This window comes from Lipotes vexillifer, unplaced genomic scaffold (genome assembly GCF_000442215.2).
Source record: "Lipotes vexillifer unplaced genomic scaffold, Lipotes_vexillifer_v1.1 scaffold116, whole genome shotgun sequence".
NCBI lineage: Eukaryota > Metazoa > Chordata > Mammalia > Artiodactyla > Lipotidae > Lipotes > Lipotes vexillifer.
This window is the reverse complement of record NW_006786698.1, coordinates 606787-624892: the sequence shown is the minus strand read 5'-3', so window position 1 is coordinate 624892 and position 18106 is coordinate 606787. Positions and strand designations below refer to the sequence as shown.

The following is an 18106-nucleotide window of genomic DNA, read 5'->3' as shown; positions in this document are numbered from 1 at the left end:
AATGGCCAGAAGGGGGTATATCTCTTCCTTGTTATCAACTTAAGTTAAACACAAAACAACTTTCAAGTCATTTCATCTTTTAATCACTTTAAACTTTTTCTCTGCAGCAAAATCAAAACATGAATATTAAGATCCTGGTTCAGAAATTATAATCTGTTTTAATAATTTAGATTTTATCACCTAAATAGGGAAATCTAAAACTCTTGACTAGCAATTCTGATTTGTAGTTTCAAAAATTGGGAGAAGGGCTTTCCTGGTGGCGCAGTGGTTGAGAGTCCGCCTGCCGATGCAGGGGACATGGGTTCGTGCCCCGGTCCGGGAAGATCCCACATGCCGCGGAGCGGCTGGGCCCGTGAGCCATGGCCGCTGAGCCTGCGCATCTGGAGCCTGTGCTCCGCAATGGGAGAGGCCACAACAGTGAGAGACCCGCATACCACAAAAAAAGAAAAAAAAATGGGGAGAAAAGTTTCACCCTAAATTTAGAATTTTTAAGCAACTTCCAAGTTATAGACTAATTAATTTTTGTCATCTCTAGTTTATAATCTCAATAAGAAAAGTGCTATGATTTCACTAAACTGTTAAATCATATTTAACTGACAACATGTAAATGCTATCACTACTCCTACTGACAAACAATTCCATGGCCCAGTGTAAAATGCCCACGAATAGACTCTCACTCAGCTTTCCAGCTCCCTTCCCTGACAGCACATCTTCCTAACCCACGTCCACTCATTCCAGACTACTTTAAAATTCCCAGAATGTTTGTGGCTCTAGAACAATTTCACCTGCCTGCAAAACCTTCCCTGCTTCATCTGTCTTTAGGAATCAGATCAAATGATACCTCCTATGTTAAACTTCCCAGTGTTCCTAGAATACTTTGTACATCCATCTATTACAGCACTTATCAAAATACAGCACTTACTTGTTAACATGTCCATCCTTCCCACTTCCCCCACCAACATACACACACACACACACACACGCCCATATATACACGAATACCTTCATCTGTGTATTTTCAACATCTAGGTGCTTAACGTTCAATTACAAAAATGAACAGTTTTGAGGATGTTCTTTTACTCTTAAAACCCATCTGTTGAAAGATTTTTTGTTAAATGTGAGAGTTGAAGGAAAACGCTACAATGTCTACAAAGAGAATCTTACTCCTGGCAGTATATTAAATATTTATTTTTCTAAGACTAAAATAATTAATTAGTTAGATCAAGAAGACTATTTCTGAGGTCTAAGGGCACAGAGCACTAACACTGCACAAAACAAAGATGGTTAAAAATCTAAAGTATGTGGAATTTCTTTAAAAGGAGAAAAGAGCAAAAAAATGAACTGCCCTTAAAAAGAATGACTGTATGTTTATCAAACACTCAGCTTCATTTAGGCATTTAATTAAGCCATTTATTGCTTCAAATGTGTCACCATGAACATTGTAATATACACTCCACAGCAGTAAGGCCTCAATTTTCACCACCTATAAACTGTGAACCCACATTTGGATTTTTTGTGCCACCAACTGTTACACAAGTTTTGTACAACAAAGATTTTGAATGTGTATAATACCAAAAATGCTCATATACTCCTTGATGTAAATGTCACAAAGAATATTAATAGTTGGCCACGTTTTTTTTTTTGATGAGGTAGTTCCATGTTTGGCCCATTGTATGGATCTCAGATATGAACAGGTTCTACCCATTACTAAATAACTGCACAAAATTTTGGTTTACTTCTTTATACGCACTTCATAAAATATTCAATGTCTGAGCTTAAAATTTGTCAAAATGTTTTTCTGAGTGATTTAGTTAAGTAGTGGAACTCACACATTGAAAGGGGCTATAGCAGCTGGAAATAGGGATGTTCCTGACTCTGACAAGGAACTTTCTCTTAAAATAAGGCTGTATGTACATAAGGCTTTTTCCCTTTGACCAATTCCTATAAAACAAATGAGTTTGGAAAAGTCATTATATACAGATTAAACAATACCACTGAGCATCTCCAGGCCACATGCTAATAAGCTAACTGAATACTACATTACATATTATTTTTCAAAGGTTTATAAAACCTCCATGAAAATACTGAGTATCACGAAATCATGAGTACCCACAAATGAACCTAACTTAGTTTTATGGGCTGTCCAGTTATAAAATCAGACTGCAGCAGCTCAGAATTATGGAATCTTGAAGCTGGAAGAGACCTCTGAAATCCCCTATCTAATCCATACCCTTTGGGTAGCATTGCATAGATTTCATAGTTTTCTGTATAAGTTCTAAGAGGCTCATAAGTGGTTTTGATTAAAGCAGAAATCTGATGGGCCCAGTAACTTTCAATATAAAAGAAATACGACATAATAAGTATTTCTAAAGTTTTAAGGATTTTTCTATCGACCAGACTCGATATTATACCTTAAATAAAATTTCCACTATGCAAAATTTATAATTTAAATAGCACCTATAGAATAAAACCTTAGGAGTGCTTTATAGACATCCTGAAGCCAGTGTCACCCTGGTTTAATAAGGCCCAGAGTGATTAAAGATGTGAATTAACTGTCATACCAACATGTGGTAGAATCAAAAAGAGAACTGAATTTTAAGCTCCAATCCAAGGGTTCTCTTTACTTACGTTGGCCACACTGCCACAAGTCAAAACAACTACAATCATTATTTTCATTTTATCTGCTGTAGTTAGACTTCTTTCATGTCCCTTAGACTGAAGGAAAAGTCAGGGAGATGTTCTAGAAAAATGCATTTGCATTTCAAATTTGCATTAAAAATGTCTTTCCCTTATTTTCATATCACAAATTCCAAGCATTATTAAAGAAATAACAGATTATGCAGCATTCTGTGTCCTGGGTCTCTGTCCTTTTTAGATTATGAAAATCGGAAGTTAGGTGGAATTAAGAAATTTTCATTATTAAGTGTGAAGTATAAATACAAGTAATTTTTTAAAAACTTTATTTTAACACCTAATACAATTCCAATTTTAAGGATTACTTGCACAAAAAAATAAACACATTTGGTATAAAAATGTATCACTTAAACACCCTTTCCCCTCAGCCCCTCCCCCTCCCACCCTCATGAACTGCACTCTATCTGGATGCAGAAACATATAAAGACTAATGGCACAGATTAGTTTTTACCTACAGGAATTTCTGTTTATGTACCCAGGTACTCTAGAGGACACCAGCCCACTTTATCACATAAACCATTTCCTTCAGCCCGCTGAATTTAGTTTCACAAAGAAACAAAGCTTATTATAAAGGCATTTAAAAAACCATTATCTTAAATTCATTTTAGAAGCACTGACCTTTTTTTTGTTTTGCAACCATTTATATACAGTGTTACGTAACAGCTCTGGAGTACAGTACATGCAGCAGAACATACCTGTTGAATATAAAATCCTTTTCTTAAAATCTTCATCGTTGGAATTCTTTGAAGTCTAAATTATAGAATGCCCATTACTTGGAGAAAATGGTTGAGGAGTACAAACGTCTGCATATGTTGGCCACTGAAATAATCCAAGGCTGACTGGAATAATATTCAGAGCACACCAGGAGTGCATAAATAATTTACTTACATTATTAAAACACAACCCATAAAATTCAAGTTCAAGATCTTATAGGATTGTTTATGTAAATCCTTTAAGTGGTTGCCTGGAAATGCATTGTCTCTTCTCTCTCTTTTTTTCCTGTTTTTAAAGTCCTATATAAAATGTTGGGAGTTTTTTTCTTTCTCAAATGAAAACGACCACCCTTATTTGTGCCGGCTGCCTCTTCTTTTCATGGCAGCAGTGCACTGTGGACAGTACCATTTTCCTTTTGGTGCTTCTGTCAATCCAACACATCCATAATGGAACCATTCTATGGGGCACTAGAAAGCAAAAATGCAAAGAAATAGTTTTTAGTAAAAGATTAGGAAGTATGTTAAAATATGCCCAGCAGACTAAATATTAATAATTAGAGCCATGGAAACAGAACTTTGACATCTAGGAGCTGATTTGTTGTTCATTTAGTCCAACTGGTAAGTTTCAGAGATGAGGAAATGGACACACAGAAAATTGTGCATCTTTGTTAACTCTGAGGTTCATGTAATCTACTCCCATAATCTTAAATAATGAACACAAATTCACTAATTTCCGTTAAGCTGGAGAGTACATTATACCAACTCACAAGGACAAGAAGAAGTGAGATGGGTCTCTCACATAGGCGGTAAATGTATTTTAAAGATTTTATTTAATACTCAGCCTTATTCATTTCCTCATAAAGTAGAACAAGCTACTTGTAAGTAAGACATAAAGGATTGCCCTGGGTTTCCTTTCTGGTGTTATCTATTCCTAGATATGCAGAGAAAAGGAGTTCCACTGTGCGATATACTAAGTGGTTCTACACTTTCACAGAAAATCTTAGCACTTAGAAGAGCACAACTGGGAATGAGAGGGATCAGAGAGAGTATGACGGGGTATTCACAGAACTCTCATCATTCATTTGCACTAAGCGCCCCAGAAGACAGTTTACAATGGTCTTCTTGAAATGGTTTTGCAATAATCACAAACAGCCCCCAGTGGTTCTGCAAAGGGAGTGGAAGGAAAGTCTTTCTCTTTATTAACGTGTTGTTGGGAACCTGGCAGGCCAGGAAAGCACACATTTTCATGAGCCAACCCTGATCAATTTTCAAATTGTTTTAAAAATTTAAAACTCTTATTATTAACCTTAGGATCTTGACATTACTGATTAGTCCTCTTTAGAATTCAGGGTTCAGTTACCCCTCTGGAGGAAAACATGGACAAAAGGGGGCTGAGCTGTGTGACAGTTAAGAAGGGAGTGGAAATTACTAGACAAAAATATTCTCAGCATTCAAAACATATCTCTAACCCAAATTAAGCTTCAAAGAAAATAAATAGGAATTCTTTTCTTTCAAACCTTCTTTATTTTTTAATATCAGAAGTGGCTCTTATCAGCTGACACTTGCAGAGTACCTTAGGAAATACTACACTAATAGGAGGAAAATAACCCACGTTAGAGCCTTCACCTTAGCACCATGCTTCCTGAAAGAAAGTACTGTTCTAAAGTTCCAATTCTTCACTGTGATAAGTGAACTGAATTCTAGCAAACAGCACTCTTTGGCAAAAGGGGAGGAGGGTGTTTCTAATTTTCATACAACGTAGCACCTTTTGAGAAGTATAATCTGCACATAAAACTGTAAAATTAGCTTTAAAAAAGTTAAAATAGGGAATAGATTAAGGGATACTATCCTATTTGGGGGAAGAATACTCTAGCATTATTATAATTAACATAACTTCAAACCTGTTTTCTTATACTGAGAGACACAGTAAACAAAAAAGTATACATTCTAACAATAATAATCTGTGATTTTTTCATTCCTAAATAGAAAAATTTAATACTTACATCTTGGTTATCGCAGCCCACCATCTCACCATAGGATACCTAGTTAAAAGAAAATTAAATATTTTTGTTATGACTATATAACAAGCACCTAAACCCAAATTAATTGTCTATGATACTGTTAAGAAAATAGAGGGAAATACACTGAATATACAACTGCATTAAGAAACAGGGCATATAGTTTTACACAGTTTACAGTTTTTTTTTCTGAAAGATGTTTTTGGGACTGGGATGTAGGGGGAGATACACAGAAATTATGTACTCTTTGAAAGTCTGCAAGAATTTGTTCTGTAGACTACCTCGACAAAGGAGCCAACTTTTTGGGTGGTTTCTTTTATAAAGATTTTAAGTTTCTTGATTATTTACATACTTAAGTTTTTTTTTTTTACTTTTTCTTGGGTCAGGTTAGGTCATTTATATCTTTGCCGTCAATAGCCCATTTCATTGAGACTTCTAAACTTATTATCTATTTATTATATGTCCTTTCTCATTTTTCTTTTTGCTGTTCTTCACTAGCACTTTACAGCACGAATTCCTAATTCCTGAATTCATTTAAGTTCTCAATGAACTGAATACACTTTCAGATAGAGTTTATTTTACTAGATGGCATACTTCCTGATTCTTTGCATGAGTGAAAATATCTGTCTGAGGTTCTATGCACACAATCAACAACTTCTCTGGATAACAATTTGCGGGGGTGTGGGGTAGGGGCCGGGGTGGGGCACTTAGATCTCTCCCTCAAAGCTCTACAGACATATTTCATCAACTTCTAGTTTTTAGTGCTATAGAGGGGAAATCTAGGGTGAATCTGATTTTGTTCTTTTGTAGGTAATCTACCTCTACTGCCAGGATATTTATAGGATATTCTTAATCATTAATGTTAAAAAATGTTTATCAGGTGACAGCAGAACTAGCAAACTCTTAAATGGCATATTCTTAAAAATTAGACTGGCAACTCACACTGTTAAAACACAATATACTGCAGATAGATTAAAGATTTAAATGTGAAGAAATTAAAGCATATCAACAGACGAAAACATTTAAAAATCAAGACACATTTATAAGGGGTAAAGGGGAAGAGGCCTTCCTAAGGATGTAATCCATGGCTGAATTCATAAAGAAAAAGACTGACAGTCATTACTACATAAAATTGGAATTTTAGAATTAAAAAACTAAACCAAGCAAAATATTTATATGTGACAAAAATGATAGAAAAAATCAGCCAACACATAAAAGAAGAAATCAAAACGGCCAAAAAAATCCAATCTTACTACTAAGGTAAATTGAAACAACGGTGTGATTCAAAACTGTCAAAATTGGTTCATGGTTTTTAAGAGAGAATAAAATGCAGTGCTGGACAGGGTTTAGGAAACAGGCATATTCATCAATTTATTAATTTTGGTAATAAATGTTAGAAGATAATTTGGTAGTTGGTATCAAATATTTATAACTTAATTTTAATTCTAAAGGATTGTCCTAGAAATTAGATGTATGAAATGGATTACATAAAAAATGCCTACCATAATGTTATTTGTAATTTTGAAAAAATAAAACCACTAAAATAATTTATAGCTAAATATTGACTAAATAAGTTATAGTACAGAGTATAACAGATAACTGTGAGAAGAAAAAAATGACAAGAAAAATCATGTTAAGTACACATGATTTAGTGAAAAAAGCCAGTTACATAAAAGGACATACCATGATTCCAACTGTCAAATTCAAATACACATACACCTATGTGTATATCTGTGTACATATGTATTATGAACTGAATGCTTGTGTCCCTTCCCAAAATTCATGTGTTAAAGTCTTAACCCCCAATGTGACTGCCTGTGAGGAGAGGATAAAGGTTAAATGAGGCCATAAGGGTGGAGCCGTAATTCAATCAAGTTGGTGTCCTTATAACGAAAGGAAGAGATACCAAAGCTCTCTTTCTTCACCATGTGAAGACTCAACAAGAAGGGGGCCGTCTGCAAGCCAGGAAGACAATTGGCCAGCACCTTAATTTTGGACTAGCCAGCCTCCAAAACTGTGAGAAAACAAATTTTTGTTATTTAAGCCACCCAGTCTGTTGTATTTCATTATGGCAGCCTAAGCAGGCTAAGACAGCATCCATGTGGGGTACATAGTAGTAGTACATCGAAATGTTTAATTATAGGTTATATCTGAGGGCCGAGATTATGGATGACTTATATGTTTCTTTATACTCTTTGTATTTACAGCAAACACGTCATTTTTATAAGAAGCAGGAGAAAAATATATTAAAGAAGCAAAGGTATTTTTAACTGGAGTAAAAAGAACTCTATAAAAATGGAGTAGCTCTTTTTCCTAATTTATTCAGATTATGCTTTTATAGACCTATGTCAGATTTTTACCTGATTACAAATGCAGTACCGTGGTTCATTTGGGTCATAAGTCCAATCAACCTGACTGTTCGAATCAGATTCTGGTACAACTGTTGTCTGTTGAGAGATTTCTTGTACAACAGTTGATGACGAAGAACACGATGATAAGGAAGAAGAGGAGGAGGAAGATGATGACTGCTGGCTTGAAGACTTGTTGTTGTTTCTGAAAAAACAGTATCAGTTTTATTTGCTCAGCATCCATAAGAAGTTACCTGAAAATAACTTCTAAGTAAGTGGTATGATATGAAATAACATTAAATGTATAAACTAATATTTAACACACAAATAATCTGATAAACAGATTTAAAAGCACAATTGTTTAGAGCAATAAAACATTTTTCGTAACAGTTTATTTTTATCTGAGATTTTTGTTTTCTGGAGAACAAATATATTTAAAGGAAATTCTTTCAAAATATTTCAAAGTTTTTAGAATAAATTTTTAATCAGTTACTACTTACCATTGATTTAAATTGTAGGTAATACTTTTAAGAATTAGTATTAGTTATGGCTACCTTACAGACATTCTTTGTATTTTTAACCAAACTGAATACTCTTCATCAAAATCTAAAATACAAATACACAGAAGCATTTGATGAAAACAATCATGACCATCAACTGACTTGTGAATACTTACCTGTGTAGGACAGGAAACAAAAAGTGTTAAAATTCACAAGAAATTTACCATTATCTGTATGCTAATAAATTTTAAAAATGCAAAAATTTATCATCGGCAGTTATAAAAAGTTTGGGTCATTAAATGAATTTTAAAGATATTTAGCACTTTTGTGGTAATTCTACATTGATCATTCTTTTAGAGATTTAGTCACAGAAAGTACAGGAACCCAGAAAATACAACATTTACTTGCAGAAAATACATTTAAAGAATAAATTATGATAAAATTATGATACAATTCTTTTGGCCGAGCATTTGAACTTTCACTATGTATGAATACCTAACATATGCAGGTGCTTTGGAAAGATGGTGCCAAATGCTGTTCGGTTTTTATATAATCATCCTAAGAGTCTCATCTACAAAATCTAGGGATATTTTCATAATTTCAGTTTTGGGGATGCAATACCAAGAATTAAGACAACTTGCTCTTAATCAAAATGAAGAATCTTATTTTAAAAAATTTCCAGGAAACACATGACAAAATAAGGTGTTATAAGCAGAAAAAGCATCATAAAATGGTTTACCTTAACGAACAAAAGAAAGTAAAGAGAAGTCATTTATTCATAAACCCAATTTAAGACTCGAGAAAAATTACAGTCTCTTAGCACTTTTTAAAGACTTCATCCGTTTCAAAGTAAAGTCAGTGTGAAGGAAATGTCATGTCTTCCCACCTCCCCAAAGTTCACCCTGACCCATCATATCATGCTGCCTTTGTTTAATATATGGAAGCCCAGCTGGATGCCAGGTAGTCTGCATACTTAGTAAAGGTACGGGCTACTGTAGCAATAAAACTTACTTGCTCTTTCTCCCACCCCGTGAATCTGCTGCTGATGAGCTGGCGTTCTGTGTCAATGTAGTCATGAGTGCTGAAGATGATGAATAGCCAGCTGCTTCCCTGGGCATGGAAAACTCTTTTCCCAGCTGAAAGTCATTATTCTTAAATGCTTCATAACTGGCTTTTAAACTTGATGTTCTTCGTCCCTCTTTCATCTTAGAAAGACGTTCATTGGTAGTATTAATAAATATAAGTATGTACATTTTCTTTTTCAAGTCTTACTAGTTACAGCATTATTTTGGCTTATCCAATATTATTTTGTTTAAACCATTATTTTCATCATTGTAATTTAAGCTATTTTATGTAAAGATTTAAGATCAGTTTTTCCCTAGTTATAAAGTAACTACAGGATGGGTATCTTAAGGAATACAGATAACCAGTACAGAAGGGAACAAGGCAACCTAAGTTCTGAGGCTATAGAGAAAGCCCTGGAACTGGTAGAAAGAATAAAGTATAGTCCTAGCAGGTGCTGTGGCTTACAGTCAAGAATATGGGCGTCATGAGCAATTACTATGAAAAGGGATCTGTATGAGGTTGTATGAATCTATTTTTTACTTTTCATTATCAATCAGGGAATTTCTGCATATTCATTTCATTAAATAAAATGTCAGATATCATAAAACTATGATTTAAAAATGAAACTCTACAATGCAAGAAAACTCTTTTTGTTCCTATCTAGTTGTTTCTATTTGAGTTTGCCAAGATCCAGACAAAATTTAACATTGTTTCCAAACCTTTTTCCTTTTTACCTGAGCTGTAGCTTGAACTGCTTGAGCTGCTGCCATGGTAATTGCCCCTGCACCAGTTCCTGAAGACAAGGAGCCAATATTATAGGATGCCAGAGGCTGGGAGGAATTCACATTGTAAGCATTGTTAGAAGAGGCTGTAGAATTATTATTTCGACAACCTGTACAGAATTAAAGAAGCAATAAAAATGGTTAGAGAGAACATAAAGTTAGTGAGCTTAAAATATATTAGCTCTCAGCACAGATATAACCACTAAATTTAAAATTTTCACATCACATTTTTACTTCTTTCTTCCTATGGCAGACTTTATCCAGGTGAAGAATCTGTATAATTAATCTTAATTGCTGTCATTTCCCTTTATTTTAATGCAAACAAAAAAAAATAAAACTATCATGTTTAAGATAATAAGCTTACCTAGCGTATTTTCCTTAGCGGCATCTGATGTCAGGGTAGATAAAAGAGCTTCAGATTTAAACTTCTTTTCAGGTATATGATCTGTTGTCGTATGGTGAGAAGTTGGATTATATTTCCTTTCTGAATATAAATAAAAAATTCAAATTTTTTTAAATTTTAGAGAACTATAGACAAGGCATAATATTGTACTTCCATCTGGTTATAAACTGATACAGTTATGATCTGAGTTCCTCATGGAATACAGAACATTATGTTTTCTGAGAAGACAGGACAAACAGAACACTCTGTGTCCCCTGTTTTAGTAAGAGCAGACTGCTCAGACATTTAAAAAACTTTAATAGCAAAGTAGTGAAGACAACCCACGATACACCATGGTTTCACATATAACATGAGGAGAATTTTGTTTTCAAAACATTAACTACAATTTAAAATAATTTTCAATCAATCTTACTTTCATATCAAATTGCTTTGTCAAAAAAAGGCACCAGTACGGTCATCTAGCCAGCTAGCATCTGACTAACCATTCATTTACTCACTAACTCACCAACGATTTGAGACTTTATTATAAGCCAACAGTAAGCTAAAAAATTGAAAAGCAAGGATAAAAAAGACAAAGAGCCCACAATCAAATAGTTTACTATTTGGCTTAGTTCTAATACTCCCTGGAGAGAATCAGGTATCTGTATGTAGTCAGTATACACTGCTACTAGTACCACATGTTCTTCCACAATGAATTCCAGGGAAAACAGACCACCTGTTCCCAAATCAAATATGCTCTTCCCAAATGAAAAAGATAAATCTGCCAGTAATTGCGATGAAAAAATACATCTCACAAAATAAAAGGGGAGGATATTCGTTTCTCAATTGGTTGTGTAAAGCTAGTGAAAGAGAATACATAGATAATATAATGAATTTTTAATTGTCTTTAAAATTTTAGCTGTCCTAAATCAAACTTACTTTCCACTGGAGTATGTGAGTGAGCATGGTGATTGTTCACTGGCTGTGAAGGAGTATCTAATTCCAGAGATCCTAAAAAAAAAAAAAGAGAGAGAGGCATAGAGATATACCACATGAGATATCACCACAAAACTTTACACATCAATCAAATTCAGGCACTCTGTACCCTTAAGCAGCAAAGGACTGGCAAGCTCTGATGCCTATGCCTATTATCATTTTAGCCAAACACATTAGAGAGTCACCACTGCCAATTTTATCCTGAGCCAATCTGATCCTCTTTCTAAACAATAAGTAACCATTTTTCAATATTTACCTTAAGTACAAAATGGGTCAAGGCATGCTAATGTCTGAGTTAGGGAATTCACGACATTTGGTACAACGTAAGTGGATGAATGGGTATTATAACTCCATTACTGAACTGAAAAACTCAACCTAGAGTTACTGAGCTGAAGACCTTTTAATGGGAGAGTCTAAAGTATTAGGCAATGGGACATTACTATATGAAAGAAAATTCTTTGATCATTAAAATGACATGCGATAGTAAAGACTTCCTAAAAGAAGTTAGGGATTTTGTTTGTGAAAAGTGATGCATAGAATCTCTACTGCCAAGCTTTAAAATACTTTTAAAGAAATTTCCTGGGTTTATCTTGATCCCTTGAGATGAAATTATGGCAGGGCACAGGGTGGAGCAACTTTTATAACTTGATCTAATTTACTTTCATATGTCTGCGTCCTTACAGAGGATGCTTCATTAACCTTCCTGCAGTACTGAATAGGCATGGCTTATTGCTACTCACAGCTACTATCAGCATTTCAAAAAAATATATATATATATTTTATTTTGTCTCAAAATACTTATTATCTTCAGATAGGGTCCCCCTGGAATAAAAGTATCACAAATAAATAAGATGATCATCTAAAATGATGGATCTATTTCTGAATACAAACATACAACTATGGGTACCAAGATGGATCCACGTGTGGTTGCTGCCCTAGTTGACATCTAGTGAGTATATAAACAGAGATATATGTAACCTAACACTCTAAAGAAACCTTTCATCTGTGTGTAGAAATAGGTACATGTTGCTGTACCTATTTCTTGCTGTTGAAATGCACCAAGAAAAGAGATGCTTGAATCCTTTAATTAAATTCTACTAGAAATCAGCCATAAAACTGACTTGATTCAACTAACATTTAGTGAGTGCCTACTCTGGGCTTAGCACAGCACTATCTGCTTTTATGGACGTTATCTATTTAGGCTGGAAGAGCTAAATTAGTTAAAGAAACAGAGCTCATGTCTCCATTTTGGGGAAGTCTCCTGAGTTAAACCCTAGAAGTGATAAGAGTAAATTATAGCAGGAGATCAAGTCGAGTCTTGCAGAGAAATATTAAAATGGTTTCTTGCTGATAAGAGAAAGTTTAGGAAAGACTTCTTGAGAAAAAGAGGAAGTGTTGAAGAACTCACTAAAATCTTTCTTAGTAACACAGCTGAGGGAAAGCTTTAAGGCAGTCCTTAAGAAGAAAAAAATAACCTTCAACACTTAAGTGCATAAACTGGCAGGGCAAAGTCAAAACACGTAATGCCAGATGGCTGACTTGTTTCTAGGTGGTTGTATTCCTTTAAATCTTTGTTCCTGCCACTCATCTTACTAGCATATATCCACGTTAAAAAATGCAATGACTTAATATGTTATTTTCATACAGAGTGAGTGGATGATGTATTATCTCTCCAAGTATCTGTGACCCAAACAGTCCAACAGTCCCACCCAGGTGCCACCGTCCACCAAGGAGCAGCATCTGAGAAGCCTCTGCGGGATGTGTGTCTCCTCAATGATGTGCACATGTACTTTCCAACATTGATGCAAAACTGTAAAGTTTACTTACGCCTCTCTAATATTTCTGTAATTCCAGCATTATCAGCTTCCAGCTCCATTTTAAACTTAGCCAGTTCCTGATCCAGCTTTCTCAAGTGTCGATCTACCTGTTTCAAAGAAGATCAAAGATAACCACCACAATTTGGGACACTATTAAAGTGTCAGTTTAATGAGGAAACCTAAATCTTTATTTCTTTTAGCGCATCTGCTTTGTATCCTTGAGCAAGTCAATTAACCTACACTGCAGGTTTTTAATCTATAACATGAGGGTGCTAGGCTAAGTATCTCCGAAGTTTCCTTGAATAAATTTTAAGTTTTAAGAAACCAGAATCGCAATTTGTTAGAAAATGTTTGGAAGAAGTAGGATATGAAAAGTAAAGCAAAGATGGGCGGTGGGTGGTACAGGAGGGTTGGTAACAGTTCTTAGTATGCCCTGCGATTACTTTTAGCCTAATCTCCTACTTATAACAAGGCCATCCACACTGCCAGACCATAATAACTGTCACAGTAAGGAATGAAAGAGGCTCCTATACTCTATACATACATTTCTCTAAGGCAGGAAAGTGGACCATTATACTGGTAAACATTTATGTAAAGAGTTGAAACAAAAGGGGTTTTTAGCCAGAAAATGCCATTCCACAAAGAGCTTGGTCAAAAGGGTTTTATTGTAATACTGTTGCCCTTGGTTAAGGTGGCAAAATTGTATTTTCTCACTCACCTAGAGATCTTTGGACTGATCTCAGAAAATTTTATGACACCTCAAACTAGCAACAAGTCTTAATGTATTTTTAAAGCTTAATATTAAGTTTTTTCAATACTTATTCAAATTTACTACCTTGAAGTGAAACCAAAAAACACCAAGTCTTGAAAAATATTCATGTTACATTATTGTCAACATCTTTTTTTCAAACTCTAGTTTCCCTCTTAATCACTGTTATAATTAAGAGTAACTTTCTCACAAATGTCAAAATGCTATGATACACCAGAGGGCAAAAAATTTAAATAAGACTTTCGATTAAATAATGTGTATCTAAGTGAGGGAGTGGAGAAGAAAAGTAGCAAAAGACGATCTGCAGGTGTCAGATGCCACTAATGTGTTTGGTGCACTGGAAGGTTTATGCTTTCTAGTCCTTGCTCTAATCTTTTGAGATAGGTTATTACTGTCTCTACTTCATAAGGGAAGAAACTAAGGCTCAGAAGGGTTAAGCAACATGCCCAAATTCAATAACTAGTGCATTATAAAAATGAGACTTAACTCTGATCTATTTGTAACAGATTGTGCTTCACTGTTTATACCTAACATTGCCCTCTGAACTTCCGCATGCAGAAGCCAATTTTTTAACTCAAAGTAATAGAATTCAAATTGAAAAAATAAGAATATTGTCTTATTATTTGTATTTTGTATATTAACAGTAATCACTGGGATGCTGGTTTATGATTTTTCAATAATTCAAGGCCCATTTTTCCTTCCATCTTCACACATAAGTTTTCAGAGCTCGGTAGAAGTTGTAATTACAATATTTAAAATTCTATAGGGTCACGTATTATAGACACATGCTACTATTCAAAGAACTTGCAGGTAACTGAGCATCCTTTTTAATGGAAACTCCCTTCCAATAATAAAGTGTGAACACAGACCCGTTACTCAAGAATATCTCTTACATTGTCAAAATTTAATCTCAAGGGAAATCAGAAAAAATACTCATATCTAAATTCCAAGTCTACTTAATGCAATGAAAATACTCCACCACCTTTCTTACTACAACTATACTACTAATAAATATTGAGTTCCTATCGTGTGCTTGGCACTGGGTAAACAGAATACCTGAAGAATGAGAGAATCCCTGCCTTCATAGGAATTAAAATTTAGCTGACAAATCAAGATTTATGTAAGATTTTTAACACAGTAAAGGTATAAACAAACAAATAAATAAAAATCTCCTAGATGTAACAAATAAAAAACAGCAAGAAAGGGTCAGAAGTAGCACATAAAGAAAAAATATAATATTGGGCTATTGTAGACATAAAGGAATTATGAACGAGTTAGATAGTGAAGAACGGATTTTTTCAAACAGATGGAAAGAAGGAGTGATAATTAAAGAACTAAAGAATGTATAGAGACAAGAAGACAAACAGAATTCTCAGAGAAAAACAAAGTCTGGTGTGGCCTGTCATAGGGGCAGACAGTATAGACAGGAAGTGTTAGAATCTCGGTTGTGGGCAGGGGGGGATCGAGGTGAGATGAAGAAACCATACATACCTCCCTAACTCATTCCACCCCTGAATTTAAGAATTGCTTAATTATCTTTTAAGATAGCACTAATAATGTTTATTATACCTGAAAACATGGAAACAATGATGGAATTCCCAATATTAGATAGTTCAGGAAAAGCAGTGGAACCCAAAGAGTTAATAACTTGAAAAACCGAATTCACAATTAAAATAAACAGATACAGAAAAGCCTTAACCACATTGTGGTGGGGAGTTTTGTAAGGGAGCTTACAATCATTCCCACCTCCTGGTAGGTAAAGAAGATTATGAACTGATTAATATTATAAGTAATTATCAAACAATGAGAATTCTTTTTATTCGATTCACCACTGCTGTACTAAATCAAATTAGGAGTTGGAAAGAAGTTGACCACAAGATTTAACTTAAGCTATAAAGCACCAGGATACTTAAACAGTATTAAACAGCAATAGCAAGAGCTGCACTGAACATATCTGAAACCTATTATTAAGTGCATTCCCTCTACCTACATGATTCTGAATGGGTAAAGCACCTATCCTAGCCGAGCACCATAATGGCCCCCCAGATATCAGGTGAAGCAAGAACCCAAGTTACCGTACCGCTCTACAAACACCTGACCCTGTAAGACTGATTTATAGTGGTAAAGAGGGTACTGATCCAATCGAGAGATCTTCCATTAACCACAGATTTCTAACACAAGGCTGACTACAGAGTCTAATTATTGATCTGTTCCCCACTTAATGTCAATAAATGCTAGCCACAAAAGGTCCTTATTCTACAACCCTAAATCATATCCTACAACCCCAAATCATAACTTCTTTAAATGTACTGTCCTTTTTCTGACCTTTACAGAGACAAAGGAAATTCTGTCAACATTATTTGTTAATATATTCATGATCATAAAATATTTAAGTCACCCTTGGCCCCTCTGCATGAAACAAACAAAAAATCCTGACCCTTTAATTATTTTTGCATAGAGCTGTAATCCTTTATTCTTTCTCTTTTGTCTCTCCCAGTTTTCCAATATTCAAATTTTAAAATGTATCACTTGATGGACTCAAACTGAACTGAATATAGCTTTTTAAAAGTTTTCCCATGGTTTTATGGCTTCCAACACTGTCAAATTCTAAAAGTTAGATGTCGAGTTTGACCTTTCACAATGAGCAGTCAGTCTACAAGGTTCTAAGTGGAAATCCATGGCAATAAGAGAGAAATTTCTATCCATGAAAAGATCTAGTAATAGGGAATCAGGAGGGTAAACTGGGGAATAAAAAGGAAACATGATGGCAAATCATTTCTCTGATGGTAAGTCATGAAAATGATTCTTCACATCCTGAATTAAATTTAAACTAGATGAAAATTTGATCCATCTTTAGGGTAAATCAAATACTTAAGGCCTTAGCACATAAACTACATCTAATCATTCTCCTAAAAGACAATAAGGATAGGAGACAAATCAAAAGGTCAAGCTCACATAATATATTTCCTGAATTAGAGTATAAGATGAGGAATTCTCAAATTTATAGGTAAAATGTGGGCCTGAAATATAATCATCTCAGGAATAAACCAGGATATAAAAAAGAAGCAAGTTCAAGGGTATTTAGCACTGTAAGAGGCTGCTAAAACCATTCAAGCATTAACTAAAAGCTCAAGCTTTATCAGCGTATATATAAATCACCTTTACTAGGTATTGTAATCTAATGTGGCCTTATGACAGTGACATCTGACTGAGGAACACAAAAAAGTGTTTAAATCCTATGAACATCAGGATTCTGGAAGGAAATTATTTTAATAAGATAGATTTTTTTTTTTGTCTGTTAGTCAAATTTCACTAAACCCTCTTAAATAAAGCGTCGGTTTGTTCCAATGAAGCCCTACTTCCACAAATTTCTTCATCTGTGGATATTTATGCAGTATGATTTTTTCCCTTAATAAATGAGGTAGTCAGTACAGTGCTGGTCACAGGAATAAAAAGCTTACTATTGATTTTAAAAGTAAATAAAATATTTTAATGAAAAATAGTACAATTAAATACTGTGCTATAGAAAACACTGAGGGGCAAAATCAAAAACAATTATATACTCAATTGCTGTATCTCAAAACCTGTAACAATAATACCTGCTTACTTGACATTTCCATAATAATATAATGTTTAAGCAAAGCCATACATACAATGTCCTCTAAGGTGTGTCCCACTCCTCTGTTTAAAATCTTTCACTGGCCTCCCCCTGCTCTTAGACTAAAAACATTGCTTCATCGACTTTTAGGCCTGCGCGTGCTGGCCTCTGCCTGCCCGGCTCACACCCTCTTCTTTCCCACGACACACCAACCACACTGGCCTCTTTCCTGGTGCAACCTGTCAGTCTACCCAAGGAGACTGAGACACTACACTTGGTCCATCACCTGCCTGAAATGTTCTTCCTTAAGCCTGTCACATGGCTGGCTCTTTGCTTTCCAAGCACTGCCTCAGATGTCACCTCCTTAGACTACACTCATCCTGACTAGTAGACTCTTAAAGCCTCCCCCAGTGACTCACTCTTT

At 34.8% G+C, this 18106-nt stretch overlaps 1 protein-coding gene across 2 annotated transcripts in view; it reads right to left on the bottom strand.

Annotated features, from left to right (window-relative positions):
* Positions 1-2943: 2943 nt before the first annotated feature.
* ING3 (inhibitor of growth family member 3) overlaps positions 2944-18106 on the bottom strand; it is a 24100-nt gene continuing 8937 nt past the window's right edge. The window contains exons 5-12 of one of the 2 annotated variants that reach the window (XM_007459333.1): positions 13326-13422; positions 11442-11513; positions 10485-10604; positions 10073-10230; positions 9285-9478; positions 7786-7978; positions 5411-5449; positions 2944-3875 (exon numbers count right to left, since the gene is read on the bottom strand). In XM_007459333.1, the coding sequence (XP_007459395.1) occupies positions 3759-3875; positions 5411-5449; positions 7786-7978; positions 9285-9478; positions 10073-10230; positions 10485-10604; positions 11442-11513; positions 13326-13422 (990 nt within the window). In that variant the 3' untranslated portion in view covers positions 2944-3758. The remainder of the gene's footprint in view (positions 3876-5410; positions 5450-7785; positions 7979-9284; positions 9479-10072; positions 10231-10484; positions 10605-11441; positions 11514-13325; positions 13423-18106) is intronic. The other variant, XM_007459332.1, reaches the window with a different exon arrangement.